At 40.9% G+C, this 21449-nt stretch overlaps 1 protein-coding gene across 2 annotated transcripts in view; it reads right to left on the reverse strand.

The window, feature by feature from the left end:
* The window catches only part of ANKHD1 (ankyrin repeat and KH domain containing 1), a 121968-nt gene that overhangs the window by 94626 nt on the left and 5893 nt on the right, over window positions 1-21449 (reverse strand). For both annotated transcript variants that reach the window (XM_086471048.1, XM_086471049.1), the window contains exon 2: window positions 11951-12104. In XM_086471048.1, the coding sequence (XP_086327174.1) occupies window positions 11951-12104 (154 nt within the window). The remainder of the gene's footprint in view (window positions 1-11950; window positions 12105-21449) is intronic.

Raw genomic sequence — 21449 nt, forward strand, 5'->3', positions numbered from 1 at the left:
AGCAGAAACCACGACCTCTGTAAGGAAAGCTTCAAAATAAATTCTTTACTTCATGTCATAAAATATGGAAAAATTTACAAGGTTTATTTCATTATTTTACTGGCTCATATAGGCAATTATTCCTTAATTCCTGGTTCTTCCTTTCATGGCTTATGAGAGAAAAAACCTAATATTTCCCCATTTCAAGCCTGACAATTGTTTGCCTCCAAGAATCTGAAAGACACATCTCAAAGAGCTAAAACTCCTACCGAAACATGGAAAGGAGGGCCACGGAAATGGTACAGTACACTGTGTGGACGGTAAGGAGCATAAGGAGCAAAAAAACCCAAACCCCACATGTCCCTGAGACACATCAAGAGAAGAAAAGTTTATTTATACTGAAGATGGTGCACAAAATTCCTGTTGTCGACTTCTAGCATTCTAACTAAGCAAAATATTTTAAACCTCGTCTACTTTAGGGCTTCTGACCTTTGAAAACAAGTTACTTTACAGATGCTCTTGCCTATTTGGTGGTAAAAGGAAGAGTGGAATGACTTTCTGCTTTTTGTGTAATTTAAGGGTTATGGAGGCAAAGTATCCTAGTCCCAACACCAGGAGGGGACCCCCGTGCACAACAGAGATGCAGGAAGAAGAGAACTCAAGTAACCTTCGAATGCTATTTATAGGCAAACATCCACTCGAACCCTTTTCTGCAAATTTCTAGCATTCGGGGGAAACTGAGTCCAAATAAGGTGTAAGTGCTTTCCTCAATCAGAAAATGGCTCTGGCTGAGTAGAGTACTCAATGACTATCTGGGAATAAAAAAAATGTGAAAATACTTCCACATTTTCAAGCAAAGAACTAAGAGTAAACTTTGAGGGCCTGTAACATCACTGACTTAACCCAGAAGCCCAAGGACTTTTAGCCCCCAGTTTATGCCCATTATGTACGACAAAGCAAGCCAAAATACTCAAGTATTTTCTGAAGCTGACCAAATGTGCCACTTCTAAAAAAAATACCACCACCCTAATGGTGTATAGCAGAGACTAGCATATAAATTCATGTTTCAAATTGAATTGAAGAAATTGCAGAAACTGTTCATAAAATCCCTCCTCTACACCCAAGGAAATCTACAGCCTTTCAGTGTACTGTCATATATGCTGTGTAACAAAACATCCTGAAAATAGGATCTCTGGGAATGCCACAGTAGGTCACAGAGTACAGAACAACTAAAAATCAGGCTGCTACAGTCTTCAGAAAGACAATAAGGAATTTATTTTACCATGACCCAACTTGAAGAAAGGACCCACCCATCTGCTGGACAGTCCAGGGGACTCATACCATCACATCTTTTTGTTCTTCGCAGCATCCTACTACAGTTCAAAAATGAAAAGGGAAGAGGACACAGGTGCACCAGGACATGCACTTTCACCTAGGTCTGTGTCTCTGAAGCTCTGATTCTTCAGATGAAGCTTTCTCCACCAGAGGTCACAGAATCCAATGCGTGGCACCACAGAGAACAAGTTTCACTGAGCTTCTTTGGAGAACAATGCAGAGAGGAACTGCAACAAGCATTAATCCAATGGACAGCTTCTGGATGGAATTGCTTCAAAGAGTGTGTATGGAAAAGTGTGGGCAATTAAGATTTTATTTATTCCATTAGTTCTCTCCAGGTCTTTGCTTTTACCTGCATAAAGACTACAGCAAAGTAGTTCTACCTCTTATTTTGACTCTACAGCCTAGGAAGATCATAGAATCATAGAATCCTTCAGGTTGGAAAAGACCTTTGAGATCATCGAGACCAACCATCAATCCTACTGTACCAAGGACACCCCTAAATCATATCTCCAAGCACCACATCTAAATGACCTTTAAACACATCAAGGGATGGTGACTCCACCACCTCCCTGGGCAGCCCATTCCAATGTCTGACAGCCCTTTCACTGAAAAAAATTTTTCCTAATGTCAAGCCTAAACCTACCCTGGTGCAGCTCGAGTCCATTCCCTCTTGTTCTGTCATTAATTACCTGTGAGAAGAGACCAGCACCTGCCTCTCTACAATGTCCTCTCAGGCAGTTGTAGAGAGCAGTAAGGTCTCCCCTCAGCCTCCTTTGCTTAAGACTAAACAGCCCCAGTTCCCTCAGCCGCTCTCCATAAGACTCACTCTCTAGGCCCTTCACCAGCTTGGTTGCCCTTCTCTGCGCTCTCTCCAGCACCTCAGTGTCTTTCTTGTATTGAGGTGCTCAGAACTGGACACAGAACTCGAGGTGTGGCCTCACCAATGCCGAGTAGATGAGGACAATCACCTCCCTACTCCTGCCGGCCGTGCTGTTCCTAATACAAGCCAGGATGCCGTTGGCTTTTTTGGCCACCTGGCCACACTGCTGACTCATACTCAGACGCTTGTCAATCAGCACCCCCAGGTCCTTTTCTGCCAGGCAGCTCTCCAGCCACTCATCCCCCAGCCTGTAGCATTGCGTGGGGTTGTTGTGACCCAAGGGCAGGACCCGGCCCTTGGCCTTGTTGAAGCTCATACAATTGAGCTCGGCCCATTGATCCAGCCTGTCCAAGTTCCTCTGTAGAGCCTCCCTACCCTCCAGCAAATAAATCAGGCACTGGGTGTGCTCACTGTAAGAGGAGGCTAACAGCCAAAAGCACAGCCACACTGCAAGTTTCTCCTGTTTTCATTATGACATCTTCCAACATGCTCCTTTCCCTGTAGAGACTTCCAAAATATGCTGCTTGCTTGGTTTTGGCAATACAAGGCAAAGCCGACTGGAAGTCAGGCCAGGTTGGTTAGAATACTCTTGCTCACTGGGGCCTTCTGCTGTTACTCAAAAGCCATGTAATTCTTTGAAAGCAAAGATAGAATTTTAGCCTTAACGACTATTCAATTTTTTAAAGGACATATCCAAACAGGAGTTTGGATATACAAATATATACATATACACACACATATATACACGCACACAGGAATAATCAGCTGAATCAACTGCACACACAGAGGCATACTTCATTCACGTAAAAGTTCTTCAGAAAAGTACTGGTAGATTTAAAGTCAAATTCAACTTGTAAACCAACAGTTCTCCTGGAAAAGGCAGACAACAAACTGAGATGTATAAACAAAAGCACAGCTTGCAGGACAGATGAAACAACACTCCTACTCTCCATGCATCAATAGAGCTCAACTTGAGTAATATGATTAATTTGGGGCAACAAGCTATGAAGAACAGAGATCACGTACAGAGACTCCAGAGGAGAACAAGACCAGATGAAAGTGTAAATGACATCAGCGAAGGGCAGAGAAAGATTTTTTTTTTTTAGCCTAAATAACATCAAAACTGAGGAAAATATCAGTCTGCAAGTTAGCTCCAAGGATAGCAGCATTGAAGAAGGTAAGATTAACTTGGATATGAGGCATAAAACAAGCAGCCAAAGCAACTCCACTGAAAAAAACACCCCTCCCATTGTTTTACTACAAGAACTTTCTTCCTTCCATCATGAAGCTCCTCCAAAGCAGCTTAGTGCCCCCTGCACCCCCAAGTTACACACTTCAGCAGGTAACACCGAGGACTGATACTCAGAAAAACCTTCTCATCCCGAAGACTGCAGTTGGCTTGGCATGCTGTGGAGATTGCAGCACTGGAGATAGTTTGTCTAACCAGTTCTTAAAGCCACCTCTCAGGAATGGCACAAGCACAGCTGAATGTGCCTGAGGAGAAGGAGATAGGACTGAGATGTCTTTCAGCCCTATTCTTCAGAAAGTTGTAAGAAGCTGTACAGAATTTGAGGAAAAGGTGACGGCTAAATGACAAGCTAGTAACTGCTGGTTTAGAGATAACACTTTGTTACACAGGGAAAAAGGTCATTACAGAACTGCACTGTGTCTCTTCTTCCCAGAGTAAGTATTTTCTTGATGGATATAACAAGGACAAATTTGTGCAATGGAATTTTTTTTTTTAATATTTCCTAGTATGTGTTAAGTCCTCAAATATTTAGACACTTCCTATTCACAAAAAATACAAACTCCCTTTCTGTGCAAGATGCTTGATGTACTTGTTTGTTTTAAATCAAGAGACTTAACTTCTTAGCTTTAATATAAGGTCTTTAAAAAGGCAGAAAATAATTTATAACAGGCAATGAAGGTGCTCATGCCCCATCTGAAAAAAAGTCACTTGCTTCCATATGCAGAATCAGAGATGAGCAGCAGTATGTTTTACCTGATTTTATTTTTCATTAATCTGGTGAAAAGTAGCTTGACTTTCTAGAAATAAGCAGAATTTGATCACTTATGCTATGCATATACTATATTATAATTCATTTATCTAGAAACTTGTTTATTGTAACTACTTCCTAAACATACAACAGTAATACTTTGTCAAAGGCGAGTTATCAATTGAAAAAAGCAACAGGTTCACCTGTTACACCATATACTGTACAGTATTAATGACTCAATACAATCTGCTGCTTCTGACACTTAAAAAAACCCCCAAATATTTAATACCATTATAAAAACTGATAGAAGAACAATGTATTGTAGGGCCGCCAATGAGAGCTCAGTTAATTCCTCTCGTGTCCCGAGTCACTCGTCACAGCACATGAACTAGACAGTTTAAGCAACTCACATAACCAGGTAGCAAGCAGCCCTGCTTCCAGTATCATTACGTGACATCCCACAGTGTACTTCCAATCAACCCCAAGAGGGCTGGCTACCCGTTCAGAATACCAACCTGACTTACCAGTCTGTCTAGTATGGAGCTAAGTGGCTGGTACTAGTTACTGCCACCACACTTTGCCATTAAGTGACAGAACATCAAAAAAGATGGAAATCTGAGTGGGGAGAGTCAGGTCTGATCATCTGCACACTATGAAGCATTCACTTAATACTCGAACTCTGGCTCTAACATCATATGCTATGGAAACTACACGACCAACAAATGCAGAAAACAACCAAAACCACAAACTTAAAACCCAAGTCTGTGTGATTGAGGTTTTTTAATAAACTATTAATACAGTCTTCTTGCAGGAGATACAAGCGAGAGACCTCCTCACTCTCCAGATACCCTTAGGGAGAAGAGTTACACCTTGATGAACTCAAACTCGCAAGTATAGTAACTGCTTCGTTTCACAGGGTTAACATCTACACTCCCCTCTTACACAGGCATCACAAAGAAAGAATCACACCAGTAGCCATCTGTTTAGAGAGAACACATGCACGTGGATGAAACGGAGAAATCCAGAAAAAGCACACCACCACCCTCAAGACACATTCTGTGGTAAGACATTTCAGTCAACGGCAATATTTACCAGATACTAGCTTTAAGTGACCTGTGGTTTGAGCTAGTGTCCTCGTTTTTTGTGTGTACCTGATTAGACTCACATACCCACACAGCAAGTCTTACTAGCTGTCCCACACCAGACCCCTTGTACCCTGCAAGGGGTACACCTGCCCAGTACAGACCCCAGTGCTACGCGGCCAGCTCTAGGCCGGCGGCCAGCAGCAGCACCAAACCCAGCGTAAGCTCCTGCACCCCACTGCAAAGCCTGAATGCAGTTATTTTCACTTTGATGGGGAAGGAAGCATACACCTTAAAAAAAAAAAAAAAATAGTAGGCTCTCCTCTTCGTACAGGCTCAATTCCATCTCAATTCAGGCATTACACAGGACTGCTAATAAAGCACTGCTGCTTTTCTCCTGCCCAAACCCTCCCTACCTCCCTTCTTTGGCTGAGGCTCCTCCAAGCACAAGTCCTGAAAACAATACTGAATGGAAAGAAGTTTTTAACCAGAAATGCCCCCATATGGAACAGGAGAGCAAAGGGGATTTTATCTTGCAGAAGACCGCAACTTGCATGAAAAATAAAATATGGCAAAAGTAAAATAGAAAGAAGAAACAGAGTTAATAAAAAAAAAAAAATACCCAGGACTTCAGAAAAAACATGTTAAAAGGAGAATTGTACAAGTTGTTTACGGTATGGTCATGAAGCACTGGCTGATTAACAATGACCTCTGATATATATAGATGAATACATACAAATATGTAGACAACAAAAGAGATTGAGGAGTACCCTGGAATTTTAATACTTCACAGATTATAACTTGTAACTTTTTGTCTTGTCTCTTCCCACTCCCCATCCCCACTGAAAAGAAGTTAAAACTCAGAATCATCTTTGCCAAAGAATTCAGGAAGCATAGCATTCACATCTGGTATGACAACTTAGCTGTCTGATACCTAAAAGCATCAATTTAAGTGTTACGACAATGAAACTGTTCTGCACAGCAAAATCCAACTGAAAAAGAGCCAAAAAATATGAAGCTGGTACATTTAACGCACTTTCAAAACTGGAAGTTAATTTGAGTAAGAGCAGGATTAGACTAGACTTTTTCTAATCCAAAAGCCTACTAGATTAGAAAATAAATTTACATCATGCCAAACCTCAGAGAAATAATATTAATAATTCAATTACATGCAGAAAATTCAGACGGTTTATCCAACTTACTCAAAAGCACAACATATCTGTATGTTTCACATACCATATATTCCTTCCCACTCTGAATCTTTAGACCATGAAGAAAGAAAATGAACAAGTCACTGTTATGTGCCAGTATTTCAAAAGGCAAAAGTTTTCCAGTTAACAGTACACTGGTGATTTTAATAGCACTACAGCTTTGATCTCTAAAGAAACACCTAGAATGAAGCCTAGTGGAACTTTCTTAACAAAGACCGTTTCTCTTATTTATCTGTATGCTGCACCCATATAACATCAACTATTGCAGATTAGATCAAAACAGATTAAATTAGGGTGAAAATCTTTTCTTGGTTAAAAAGAAAATCAGTCAAAATAGTTGGACTAAGGTAAGACTTTTCCCATGTTGAGAGAGGCTGAACACACGTCAAATTTGATATTGCTACATTTTTACAATAAAGTTCCATCTTTACTCAAATTCCAGCAATCCTCCAATTCCTCCCAATAAAGAACACCAACACAGACCTAGAAATGTATTTGTTACATTCCACAAGCACAGAAGTGCAGCCATTAAACTGACAAACACAAATCATCCATTTTCTGCACCCTCAACTTCTACAGTTTGAAGTGGAGCTTGCATAACCCTTCAGAGGTTAAGTTTCTAATGGATTAGATGCCCACCTCCATTAAAATCACAACTTACTCATCAGCCCTGCAAAAAGAAACACCAGGTCCCCAGATGACTCTTATTGATCACAAACACCACAATCAAAGAATTTATCTAGCCCATACTCTTGACACTTTCCAAGAGGTCTCTCTGATGCAGGATGAAAGCAACCTGTGCATCTTTTGAACTGGTCTTTTAGACCACAGCTCACTCCCCAGTAGTGCTGGATCTCAGGTCTATCCTGTCACATTCAAGTCCTCTTAATGTTGAGGGAAACAAATATCATTTACTTTATTTTATTTTAATTAAAAAAAAAAGAAAAAAACAAACAACAAACCCCTTGCTGTCTGTGAATAATGAACGAGTTCGGTCACATCACACAAAAAAAAGTAGGTTTGGTCGACAGCTTGGCAAGTGAATAAATATAGAGAGATACATACACATGCTGGAAAGCATTCAATTTTACAATTGCTGAATCTCACTCTATCCTTTCAGTTTATCCTAAAGCAGACAGATTTTATCTGGTCCCATTCATATTTTGACCTGTGTTCTGTATTTCCACTAAGTAGGTGATTACTTCCACTTTTTGCCTCCCCCAGTTCCAGAATACACAACCCGTCCCCCTGCCACCTCACCCTACCAGCTTTCCAAAGTGCAGCATCAGGCCCTCAGGCCTGAACAAACTACTGAAATCCACCAGGTATTAACAGACACTTGTTATCAAAACTAGATTTCTCTTTCACCATTTACAATGCATTTAATCCTTCAAAGTCAAATCGCCAAACCATCTACAGGAGGGTCTCTAGTCACCTTTAATCCCCTATTTCAACAGAAAAGGAGGCAGTATATAACTCTGCTCCCTGTTTGAACATAAGGATGGACTACTCACACCTGTTTCATTAAGAAAACCCTTGGCTGAACACGGCTCCTCTCCAAAACACCCTGATTTTCCTCACAAGCCTCTCTATAAACAATAGTAAAACTTCTAAAGAACTCATCACTATCAAAACTCCTCCCCTGTGCAGATACACAACAGGAATACCAAGTGCTCCAGTGCTAGACAAAGAGTTTCTTTGCCACTTTCTTCTCCATCTATTTTTTGACGCTTCACTGTCAAAGTGGTTCAACATTCAGACTGAGAAGGAACATGATCAAAAGATCTGCTGATACAGAATACAGATATCTGCAGGATACAGGCACAGTAACGTTCTACATTGCTTCCCAGAAAACTCAGCAAAACCGTGCTGAAACACTACCAACAGGGTGTTTTAACTGCAGGGATTAACATTTTGACATTTTACAACTTTCCGTGGAATTCCATGCTTTGGGTGTAGAATACACTAAACGGTCATCCAGGATTTTTATTGGACCACGTGCTTCAACCAACACCATTCCCTACCCTCTGTAAGACACAATCTGTACTCCAGAAAGGCTGCACTACGTAGGCAAGTCATTTTCCCTTCCTAATGCCTATAAAATGCAGGACCAGCAAATGAAACAGCTCTAATCTGTCAAACTTTTCCCAACTCCTTGGAAGTAAGTTTACCCTTTTAAGAACATGCGTTGAGGGACCCATGGAGGAACCTGCAAGACAAGCAAGAGCTCTGAACGCTATAACCATTCGTTCCCAGCAGCAAAGAGCGCTCATCCTCCAGCAGCCAACTACTGTCCCTAGGCAGGAAGTTTACTAGGCAACCTTACTGAAGGTCCACAGAAGAACCATGCTTCTTCAGAGCTGGAATACTATTGTAAGAAATCAACAGTATCTTCATTAACAGTGGAGCTGAATGTTTCTAGTGCAGAACATGAATCACTTTCAGAACATTAAGAATCTGTTTAATTACAGTCTGAAAAACGGAAACATCTCCAAACAGTATGGTTCTCTTTCCACAGGTTATTTTACCCACAAATCCCTTCGTTGCTAGTATGAGTCAAACAAACCCAAAAGACTGGGTTTGTTTAGGATAAGTTCCCAAAGAACAGCATTCAATTGTTTCAATTGATCTTCAATTTCTGAAGATGAAACAACTCATATTTATGACATTCATAGAACAGCAAAGTTTCTCAGTCTTCTGAATGTAAAACTATTTTTTCTGTAAAATACTACAATCACTGACAGTTGTTTAAAGATAGTTGTTCATTAACAAAGTGCCTGTGCTTTGCTTAAACAGATCAGAGAAGGAAGTACGGTTGTCCAAACTAAAGTTAATCAGCCAGGTTTTCAGAGGACCCAGCAAACATAAGGAACGTAACCGCTGTTTGCGTGCAGATGGACACATGTGTGTATGTGTATCTGCTGCTATGTTAAGGGGGCAAGGCACAGCCCTCTTGCTAGAAATACTACTTAAGGCTGTCACCCTCAGCATCCAAAACCACAAAATATTTTAAGTCCTCTTGGAAACAGAATAAGCTGAACTGCAAAAAAATATCCAGCACTCTTATGATGGGTAAATATACTGTATGGAAACATTTTTAAGCAGCTCAACTAACACCTGGCCTCTACACTTGCATATGAAGGCCTAACCAGCTCTCAAATCAAGACAGCTACTTAAAAACAAAGCAAAACTCCCACAAATCTTAGAGTGAAATGTTTGAAAACCACTTCTGCATAAGCAATCTGAAGACGACTATCCCATCCAGCTGCAATTGCTAGAACTTACCTTCCAGAATTAATAAACAGAATGTCCCTGTGAGATCTGAGCATTAAAGGATTCATGAAGAATGAGCAAAACTAGTTTTGCAAGTCATTCTCGTTAAGATCCTAATGACATAGCCATGAACCCTGCATGGGAGAAACCCCAAGAAATCCAAGACACTAAATGAAGGACCGATTTTCCTCTAGGTTAAAAGTCAGAGTCAAGCCTCTCACAGGAAAGGGGTTCATCACCACAAAGGCCAAGCTACCCTGGAAACCACATCAGGCAAGGCCACAGCTGAACTACTGGTTCGAGCAATAGTTCTGCCATCTGCTTTTGCAAGCGATCCTTATTGCTGGGGACTAAATGGTGACTAAAACAACAGGAGAAATCACTTGCTTTTGCCAAACTGCAAAACAATGCAAAACAAAGTTCCAACACGGCTGCTTGCTTTGTTGCCATATGGAAACCTAGAAGCTCATCCTAGGTTAGAAAGGATATTTTCAGCCAAACCAGCTAGAGAAATCCAGTGAAGATATCAGGATCTCTCTCAGCAACAGTAGCTTCTTTTTCAGTCATTTTCAAATTATGGCTTTTATTAATAAATTACCAGATTCTCAGCATCTCCTTTAGGTTAACCTAATGGTATTTTTAGTTTTCAAATTCACAGTGGGAAAGACAAGTACTGCTTAACTAGAGGACCTTCTCAAGAGTGTTTTCAGCCTTTTAATCTCACACATCCATCAAGTGGCATTACTTTTGTAGAGAGGGAGATTGAGCCCCCAAACAAAAGCACTCTTTTTATTTGCTCTTCTTTCCAGATTCCTTCTGTCCTGCCCATTTTCTACATCCCTACTCCAAGGACTTGGGGAATCGAAGCATGGAAACCTCAGATTAAAAACAAGTCTTCTAAGCCAGTGGACAAGTGGCCAACTACTGCTTAGAAATCTAATGAAAGCATTCTCACAGGTATTACAAGAAGCAACGGTACCTCCTAGATTTGTTAAACACCCTGAAATCAGTTTGAATACTGCAACCCTGGATGTAAGCACATACCTCTGAGATGGACTGTCCTCTTAACATTAGCCATCAGACACCTCCACTGACACTTTATAAAGCTAGCATAGTTTTTAGGACACAGCAGTCATCAGGTACGCGAGAGAAACTGAAACTGATTTTTATTTTTTAAAAGTGCTTCAAAAGGGATCAGATTATTCAAATTCTCTTAGTGTCCAGAGTATCCCAGAAACAGTCTATCTTCCAGCAGGTTCGAATAATTTTAGGGGACCACTTTTAATTAGGCTGCTGCAACCTTCTGCTGACAAGAGATATGCTATGTTGTTACGTTGGGATGTTTTTCAAATTCAAAACACAACAAGAACCCAAAGCACAAGTCCCTTGCCCCCTCTGCTTCCTCAGAATTAATTTCTTCTTTAAGACTGTACATAGCTTTACATCTAAACACCTGCAAATTAACGCTGTATTATCTAGCGCTTAAGTGTGTTCAGAGATGAAGTCTGAAAACTCCAATTTCAGTACACTACTACTAGTCTGAGGATGCACCCATAAAGATCAAACAGGATTTGTTTCAAAACAGGGTTTTTACATCTTTTTGTCCCTGGAATTTTGAAACTGATCTTCAAATCCATTGCAAACATCCAAGTCACAAACCTTAGAAAGACTTCAGTTAGTCAAGCTTTCCCTATGAAAGTAGCAAATGCAGTGGTACCATGTTCATCTAGCCTGGTTCCAAAACATGAACATTAATATGTATTTTCCAAGTCATCTCTCAGAACTACAAAATGGCAAAATATTTTTGTGAAAGTCAAAGCAGAGAAACAACTATTCCACCTGTAAACTTCTGGAGTCATGAGTTAATAATGATATATTGACCAAAGCAGCAGGAAAACCCCATTATTTTAGCAAGCCTACATCCTTCCATTCTCACCCCTTTAATCCTCCCTCTGGTAACAAGTGTGATGTCATCTGGTCAATGCAATACTACTGTGTGCACAGCAAGACTGGACCAAGCAACCCTCAACATCTGGAAGAATTAGCAGTCTGTTTTCCACGCTCTGCTCCCCATCATCATGGTAAATTTCCAGACCTGTGACTAGGGTCAAAATCTGCAGGTTGCCAGATCTGGGTGCAAGTTTGGTTCAGGAAAAAAAAAAAACACAAAAACAAAACCAAAGAAAGTACCTGCTGCCTCCAGTAAGGCTTCTAGTCTTGCTTGTGTTTCTGGATCCACAGTTCTCAAGTCCGTACCTTCTGCAGCACTCGATAAGAATAACTCCGACGTGGTTTTAAGTACTGGGTTATCAAGATCTTCTTGGTCCAAAATAAATGATTCAACCTGTTTGGCAAGTTAGAAAAATATTTTTAGCATTTTTCAAGTTTTATACTAAATCTAAAGTATTAGAAAGCACACAAAATTTAAGTGTATTATCATAATCATGGTTTAACTGTAGATTATAGGACACAACCATAAAAATCATCTGATCAACTCACTGAAAAGGCAGCTGAAATCACAAAAGAAAAAAACTCTACATGAAAAACAGTTTATTGTAAAAATCACAGTTAATAAGATCTTAAATTATAGCGCGGGCAACTCAGATTAAATATTGAAAAAGTGTTATGCATGTTTGGACAGTTAACCACCAAAAGAGACTAACACAAGAGGCTGTAACATCTTTGTAACCAGAAGTCTGTCTACCTTGTTATTACAAAAAGCTATCAGTAACAACTTGGGTATAGCTGAATCTGAGAGCCAGGGTGGGACTGAATGGTTTCCCAAAATGCCTTTCACTTCTATTTTAAAAGTAATTTCAACTAATGTAGCACAAGGATTTTGAGTAGAAACACTATAGTTGACTAAAATTCAAAATCAAAACATCTGTTCCCAAGCTGGCACTTCATATTACCCCAGTCATTAATGTCTTCTAGACAAGAACAGATACGCAGAACAACTAAGCAAGCAGGTATTCCAATTGAGCAGCACTAATACTGTCCCACCGGTGGCCCACATGATCTCTAAATAGAAGCTCATGGAATTGCTCAACATAACACACTGTATTTTATGACAGCTTGCCAGAGTAAACAAGGAGGATACCTGACTCATACCTTAACGAGAGCCAAACTACATTTCAGAATCTGTCCCATGTTCAGATATATTTTCCACTATTTTTGGTAATATTTTGAGATAAAACACATTTTCATAATTAGACATTATCTGTTCAACACTATCGGTGCCTTAAACATGCCGTAGAAACAAGACATGCTCATTATACAACCATTGCTGCCCTTCCCCACTTTATGCTCCACTCTCATCCTCCTTTCTCTGTTCTCATCTAATACTTGCCGCTGGTGTGAGAAAGATCAGGGGAAACAATCATCATATTCAGCCCTATCACAAAACACCCCACAACACTTTAAGAAAGGGAGGGTTTATACTTCAGAAAAATCAAGTCAGGCCACCTGCAAATTCATTAAGTGCTTCATTGCGTGAAAAACATTAACAGGAGTCTGGAGAGCTACCTAGAGCACCGCTAGTCCAGAGCAACTTGGTCGATTTCTTCCCCTTTTTTGATACATAAATGTTCTCTCCAAGCCCATCCATGGGTGCCCATGAAATGCAGTACTAACATGAATGCAACGGGCATCAGAGAGAACACCGAACATGAGTGCCACATCTCCGCGGATATGCATGATACAGGCTAGCTTACAGGTACCGTACCTCGTGTGCCAAGGCACAAACACTAAAGCTAAGAACCGCAGGCTGTGATTTACGGCTCAAAGCAGCAAGATGTCTAGATTAGTCCAGACAACGGTCCTAAATTAAGAGCACTGTTACTGCGAGAGAGAGTTGAACATTAAACAAGCAGAAAATTCGTGCCCTAAACCAGTGAAATACATTTTTACGACAAACAAAGAAGAGCTATTTACAACTCTCACCAAAACATATCCCTACAGTAAGATTTCCCGCTGCAGAACTCAAGTTCCAGGTTACATCCATCTGGCCAGCCTAAGGACTCCCTGCTGGCACAAGCTCTGGTGCAAAACTGACTTCTGGAAAAATTCACCATTATCTACAGGCATACTTCAGGGATTTTCAATTTTCTCCCCAAAGACTACAGAAGACACTTTGTCTCACCAGTATGCCAAAAATATTATTCCTACTGCAACAGTGTTTGCGGGGCTTGGTGACCAGCAGAAAATCCCACTGTGTGCCTATGCATTACATACAGCTGAGAACTACACACAAGAAATGTTATTACATGTTAATGGGCTGCTTTTTTTCCCCCCTCTTTTTCATTTACACCACTAAATTTAACAGCAATCCTGCCTTTGGAAGACGTACTAAAAGGGGTAAAACCATTCCCTACCTCTGAAGCAACTGCACTCAGGACACAGAACCCCGCAGAAGCGCTCCAAGCAGCTTCTGGCAAACCTCACCTTCCCGCCTCGGAACCACCTGACCACACAGGCAAAGCTACGCACCGCAGCCTGGCATCAACCTGCCAGAAGCCGTCCCACTGCAAGTTTTAAACCTTCAGTTTTTCACACTTCGGTAAAGATATTGACCATTTTCTCCCCAACTGCTGCTGCCTCAAGCTCACTTGTATGTATTTACAGGACACTACCTGCAACAGTACACCTCTGGAACATAAATCGGTGTCAATTCACCATTCGTAAATACTCTATCAACTGGCAAAGAACTTCTCTCTCTGCTGCCCCCCCCCCCCCCCCGCAACAGGAAGCACATCTTGCTTACAGGATCCTCTAAAAAAGTCTGTCTTTTTTACACAGCTTATGCAAACACTACTTATTAAAACAAATTAGACACAGCTTTTATGTAGGGTACAAGCTGGGTAGTATTGGTGCAGTCTGTTCTTTCCACCACTCTTTTCAACTCTGCCTTTCAGCTCCTCTCTAGGTTTGCAACTGCACTTCCAGAGACTTCGCACATTTAAAGTCCCACACAAAAATCTTGTTTCATATACAGTATTTTCATCTTAGTTTTGTATCACAGCAAGAAAAGGCAGCTGCTTTCATTATTTCTGCACATGTCAAGCATCAATTTTTAGGTTTTGCTTTGATTTATAGTAAGAGTTTAATAATATACCCACGATACAAATTAACGTGTGAAAATATTGAAAATTCATATGCAAAATGTTAAAATAGCTGTACCATTGCCAGTCTCCTAGAACAAGTTTCAATGCATTTTCAAGTCTGAAGTGCTGACATTTCTGTAAATCAGTGCAGTTTCTCACACACTAAGACAAGGCTAGAGAGGACGAACAGTTGGATACCTGATCATTAATAGAGAATAAGAAATTATCTAATCAAACAGATATCTCTTGTGAATGCAATGATCACATATTAATAATAATTTTTAAAAATTTGAAAAAAAAAAAAACCAAATCCCACACCACAGACTACCCCAAATGTATCAAACAAATTTTAAGCAAAAAATAAACTTTGTAAAAAAAAATGCAGAGTAAACAAAAAAGCCAACAGATTCCACATTAGCATTCCTGGAAGACTTAATACACAGTTCATGTGGCAAAACTTAGGCACTCTGCTCTATCCTACTCAGATCTGCAGCACAGTGATAGAGTAACCAGTCACTGTGCTATTTTTGGATTATTTTGCGAGCTGCTTTGGGCAGTTAATAAGAATCTTACTTGGTAAGGCTCATTAGGAACACATGGATTCAAGACATTACTCCAACTGCCAAAACAACTGCAACTAGGAATAACTCCCTATCAAAACCCAAGCAAGCAGCTAGCAGCACAGGAGCTGAGGACGGGGCGCTGAACATCAGCGTACTTCACTACGCCGTTGCGTTTCACGCTCATCCACGGGAACGATGGACCTTCCCTGAAGTTCTGCCAAGGACTGCAGCAGCCTCGCAGCTCCGCAGATCCAGTTACACCACCGGTTCCTCCCTCCAGAGCAGCTACATTCACAGCTATTTGGACTCAACTACATCAGTATTTATACACTAACACCATGATCGAGTTTACCTCGGGTCAGGGGTATGCAAAGGCAGCTTTGCAAGCACTACCATGACTAGCGCTAGCAGTTCTTGCAAGATGGGCAATGGCATACAGGGTTAGAAACACATTTTTAATATTAAGTCTAAATTGATCTTTCCTACATTGCACTACTGTAAAAGAAGTACTTTTCCCAGAGAGCCTGTTACTGACAGGCTACAGACCCGGAAAAGCTTCCTGTTGTAGCTGGACCAGCCCCTTTCTCTCCTCCTCCTGCAGGCCAGGGCTGCAGCAGAGACAGCTCGTCCTACCTTCTCCTTCCACTTGTGCCAAACTAGTACTTCTGGGAAGATTATCTTTACAAAAGGTGTTGATAAGAAAGAGAAAGCTGCTATCAAATAATTTCCTTGACCTTGCATTTTCCAGATACACCCCAAGCTACGAACACTTTTCTGGGGTAACAATGCTCCTTGCTCTGTGTTTGTGGAGCGTCTACAAATAATGAGGACCCAAGCCCTTGTCTGGGACTCCTAAACTTCTATTTATTATGCAACTAAATGACTTCTGTGTTAGCTAACCCTTCCTAATTATTTCTGTAACAAATCCATTTGGACATATGTCTAAATACATCTGAATATATGCAGAGTGACCTTGGCTTCCTTAAGGCTAACACAGCCCATGGATCAGGCTGAAAGCTCATGCCTATGAAGCTGAAATACATCACCCATATCCAAACCATTTTCATTCCATAATTAAAAAGATGCGCAATGCTGTATTAGGATCACACTAGGAAGACATCGTGGTTTCATCTGGTAAACCCAACCTCTGACAGTTTATGTTGTCGTGTCCTTTATTACACCGAATGCCAACAGCCGACTGCTCCTTGCGATCCTGCTCTAGAAGTACGGGGGAATACCAACAGGACATCAGGTACCGTAACGCTAAGTTAAGGCTGAAAAGGAGTTTGTGTTTCAAATTTGACATCAAACCCCTTAAAATTCCACATATAAAGAATGTCAGCTTCAAAACTATTGAAAATCGTTATTCCAAGGAGAAGGTAAAGTGAAGGACTTTGTCACTGACACAGCACTCAGGAGCAACCTGGGACAAGTGCACTACTGCATCCCAGGTGCAGACCCTTCACACCAGCTTTAGTTTACCTCCAGGTATGCTTTTTAACACTGACCCCCGCCCCCCCCAGCCAGTCAACCACTTGTGCACCTACTTAAGGAATCTTCCTGGCATTACCATTTCAGTTCCCAGAGGCTGCAAAAAGGAAGAGGAAAACCACACACGAACGCGGTTATTTTCACAAAACCTTTCAGTGGGAACTCAGAACACTGCCCTTACTTGGCACCTCAAAGCTAGACAAGGAAAAGAAACATTTCAGAGAAGTACTTCAGGGTCAGTACATAGGAACAACATATAATCAATGTAAATGACAAATCAGACACAACTACTGCCACAAGACCATACCACTCCGTTAGGATTGAACTGTAATTTCTGAAGAGTTTCTTCAGCTAAAAAAAAAAGTTTCAACCCAAGAAGACAGAAGCCACTAAGATCTGTGAATCGACAAGGATCATCTGCCAATGCTGGCCCTACGGATCTTATGATTACAAAATACCCTGACAACGGAGAGGAGTTACAGCGTGCCTGGGGACATCACCGCCTCAACAGAGAACACATAAAGTATCTGCAGCATCATTGCCAGTCACTGCTCATCTTGTGACAAGTCAGGCAGCTATTAGAAACTTTCATGGATTGATTTAATCCATCAAAAAGGGAGAAAACTCAGGGGAGGGGTGGGGAGCAAATAATTTTCTACCACTTCACTGAATTTCATGGACTTGCAAAGGCGTCTGATAAGCTGGAACATGATTCTTCTGGGAATAGCAAGCCATTAGATCAGCTCAGCTCCCGGCAAGGCCACAAACCCAACTGTCCCCCACATCCAAGCGGAGCTGTTGGTACCTGCATGCCGCCTTAGCTGAGCAGTCTACAGCAACAGCTTTGTAGGCAGTAAATTCGATTGGAGGCAGGGTGGGGGAAGGCCAGGAGGAGGGGTGCAAATCTCTTTAGCCCCAATTACAATAGGAAGTTGACTAACTTGAGGCAGGATTATCGAAAGGACAGCCTTTATTCCAATACATATTGGTCAATTATCAGATAACGAAACAAGCAGCTATAGAACCTGGGCTGTGATAAGTTAATTTCAAAACGTGGGTTCATTTTGCAAATGCTGCTACAGATACAAGGTAAACAGAGACAGACACAACTTTACGTTTCATCACTGGAGACGCATAAAGTGCCTCTCACACAGTGGGGCCCAGAAGTCCGACATCCGTGTACAAAATGGTGTCGTGAGCTCCTGGTGGGTTAGCACACCCCCAAACCGATCTCAGCGTTATCTTAAGCCGACTAGACCGATGGGCGACACAACCAGCAATGACAGAGGCCTGACGTTCGGGTGGTCCCATCAAAGGATCTCAAGCCTGGCACCCCAAGTCACTAGCCAATTCTCGAAATTATGGCTAGTATTTGAAACCTGCAGATAAAACAATAAATCAGAATTAATGTTTTATGGGACTACTCTTCCATGCCAGACTGTTGATCCTGCGTTTTCAGTTTTCTTGCACAAATACTAAACGCATAAGCAGGCATTCATGAGCAAGCGTCTGTCAAATGGTTCACACAAATTTAACCTCTTCTCTCTCTCACGCAACCAACTGACATTGGATATCCTTATGCCAATTAAAGTAGTTTTGAGTACTACAAACTACACCTCACCACACACCTCTGGACAGAGCTGTCTGATTTATGGTTCTTCCACAATCAAGAAATTTCCAATTCATTTTTATTAAAACACTGTTCCACCCCAACTGAACCCCCAGTTAACTCTCAAAAATACTGAGCCACAAAACACACAGGTTGAGTCCTCTTGGCAAAGAGGCCAGCAACATTAAAAAGTTTCTCTGCAGAGCAGAAAAGAAAGCATTACTCACTTCAGCCGCTGCTGTGAAAAAAAAAAAAAAATCCAAACAAACTGTTAAAACCAGCCTGCAGCCATCACATATTCAATGTCTGATAAACAAAAATAATTATGACTAAGTTTTCCTGATATACAGCAGAATCTTTTGCAGCAAACAGCTGCCATTTACAGAACTGGAACAGACAACTGAAGTATATCCAAAATTCACATGAATCCCAGTAAATCAAGTGCTTGTTCTTCACATGTACAGTCTTCATACTGAAGAAAACCATTGAATAGAGATCAGTAAACCTTACTAAAATAAGCATCACTTACACTAAGCACTCCTTATTTTCACATATTCTATGCCACTCTACTCTAAATCATATTTTCAGTGCTCCATCTTCTCCACGTGTTTTAAGAGACCCTCCTGCCCGCTGTTTTTAATACCTTAATAATCCTGCAGAAATAGCCCTTCTTCTTTGCTCACCTCAAACCAAGAAATAGAAGGTGTAACTCAGTATTCTGATTTATTAGAATATAAATCAGGATTGCTGCATCAATTTATCCAGGGCTTTCAGGGAGGGATCCTTGTTCAAGCACCAAATCCCAGACATTAAAACAAAGTGAAAGAAACTTCAAAACAAATGAGTTTGATGATGTAAAAGCTCACACCCATCCAAGATGACAAGTATTCTAAGCCACCTTCTTGGGAACAACCTTTTAAGATCTCTTGTCAATCCAAAGGGACACAGCACTTAAAAAAAAAAAAATCACACAAGTGGATCCAATGAATGTAGCCCAGTCCAGTAATTCAATAATCTGCTCCCAAGCCAGCCTGTAAGTTTCAGACAGAGAAGAGGCTTAACATTTAAACTGACTAGTTAACTTCCAAGTTCTCTAGAGGCCCATACCAAACTGAAAATCATACCAGGCTTTCTGCTCTTCTCAGAGCTGAAGCTAGCGCTGGCTATTTTTTCAAGGTCTGTATAAACAGGTCTGTGCATGCTCTACTACTGCAAAACCAGCAGAAACCATAGTGTAACTACTGATCCATCAGCCATTTAAAAGCAACTATCATAATGAACACCGCAGCAGAGATCCCTATCTAGAAAATGATCCACTAAAAACTCAAGATATAGCAGTAAAAGGGCTTTAAAGTGTAACTACTCCAGAAAAACAATGAAGAGATGTACATTTATATGAAGGTTTTACCCTAACGAATCCTAAACGTTAAGCATCCACTTCACAGACTCCCTTTTTCCCTGGCGACCTTGTCATGCTGTGCGTGGACACATGCTCCGAACAGGCAAGGCACTGAAGCTACCATGACCGAGGAACACGGCTCAGACGTAGACCATTCAGCCCTCAACGCTGTTCTCCTCTCTTCCCTTGTGTTGAAATATGACTGATTTACTACCTACCTGCCACGTAACACCATTAGTTTTATTCGTGATTTTGGAGGAAGATTTCAACAGGGTTATGGATATTCTTAGAGGAAAATCCTAGTTAATTAGTAATCTCTGTGTTTTACTAAAGGCAAATAAGAATAACTTATGGACCCAGCTTAAACTTAATGCCCATGAAACAACCAGAGAGGTGCTTTTCAGTTGGCCCACTGTTCATCAGCCAGTGGAACATCCGGTTTTTTTCTTGACAAATAGGGAATAATTTTTCCTGCAGGATGGCTATAGAGTTAGGTAACTTTCAAAACCTCCCCTGGTCAGAAGAGCCAGCCACACACGTTCCTTCTCACTTACCACCAGCATTCCTACATCACAACACAGTAACTCAACCATGAGTAACCCCTCTCCATCTAGGACACTTTTCCTTCAGATTCTGGGATGCTCTGGAAGAGCTAAAGATGAAAAGAAGTTTGAAAAAAATCTGCACAACTCCCTCTCAAGAGCAAAAGGCAAAAATGACTACGTGGTCTCATCCCAAGAAAAGCAATTAAGATGTAACAGGATCCAGCACAGGACCAATTCTTTTATTTATGTTTTACGGTAATAACTATTTTCTATATGCATTTGACCTGAAGATGCACAAGACTGTAAAAATTGAGACATTTTTCTAGTATTTTGTAAAACTTTCAAATAATCAATGTTACCTAAGAAAATATTCTTAAGCAATGAGTTGCAAGAGTAAACAGAAGACTTTATCCTCAATAGGACGCCTTTCCCTAAGTTTCACTTGCTCAGCATTCCTCCAGAATTATGCAAAATGAAACCTCTGCACCTTCACAACAAAAAGGGAGAGCTAGTTGTCAGGGGGGAAAAAAAAAATACAGAGACTATTAATGAGGTATACCCAAAGGTTACAGCTCAGACAAGCATATCATCATGACTAAATGAACCCTTAAATCCAAATATTAATTCACCTGTACTCATTTTCTTCCTCTTATTCAGAGGTTTTGTAACAGACTGCAGTAACAACATTGCTACAGAATCCAGTATTTGTATCATTTAAAAGTTGAACTAATCTTCAGTTTCTGACAGAAGACCAAGGTCATATGAGGTATCAACGAGAAAGTTTCTCTTTGAGATAACCCCTGAGGCCAGGCACTTTTCAAAAGCTTCCTAAATTTACAAAAGTACTTGAACAAACCACTGATTTCTGAGGTTTTGCTTACAGCATCCCATGCCTCACACGGACATTCCCATTAGGGAGATTAAGCTTCACAGGAGGACTTCAGGTGGCATTTGCATGGCACATGCGCTGCTGTTGGGAA

This window comes from Leptosomus discolor, chromosome 10, assembly GCF_034619465.1.
Source record: "Leptosomus discolor isolate bLepDis1 chromosome 10, bLepDis1.hap2, whole genome shotgun sequence".
Classification (NCBI taxonomy): domain Eukaryota; kingdom Metazoa; phylum Chordata; class Aves; order Leptosomiformes; family Leptosomidae; genus Leptosomus; species Leptosomus discolor.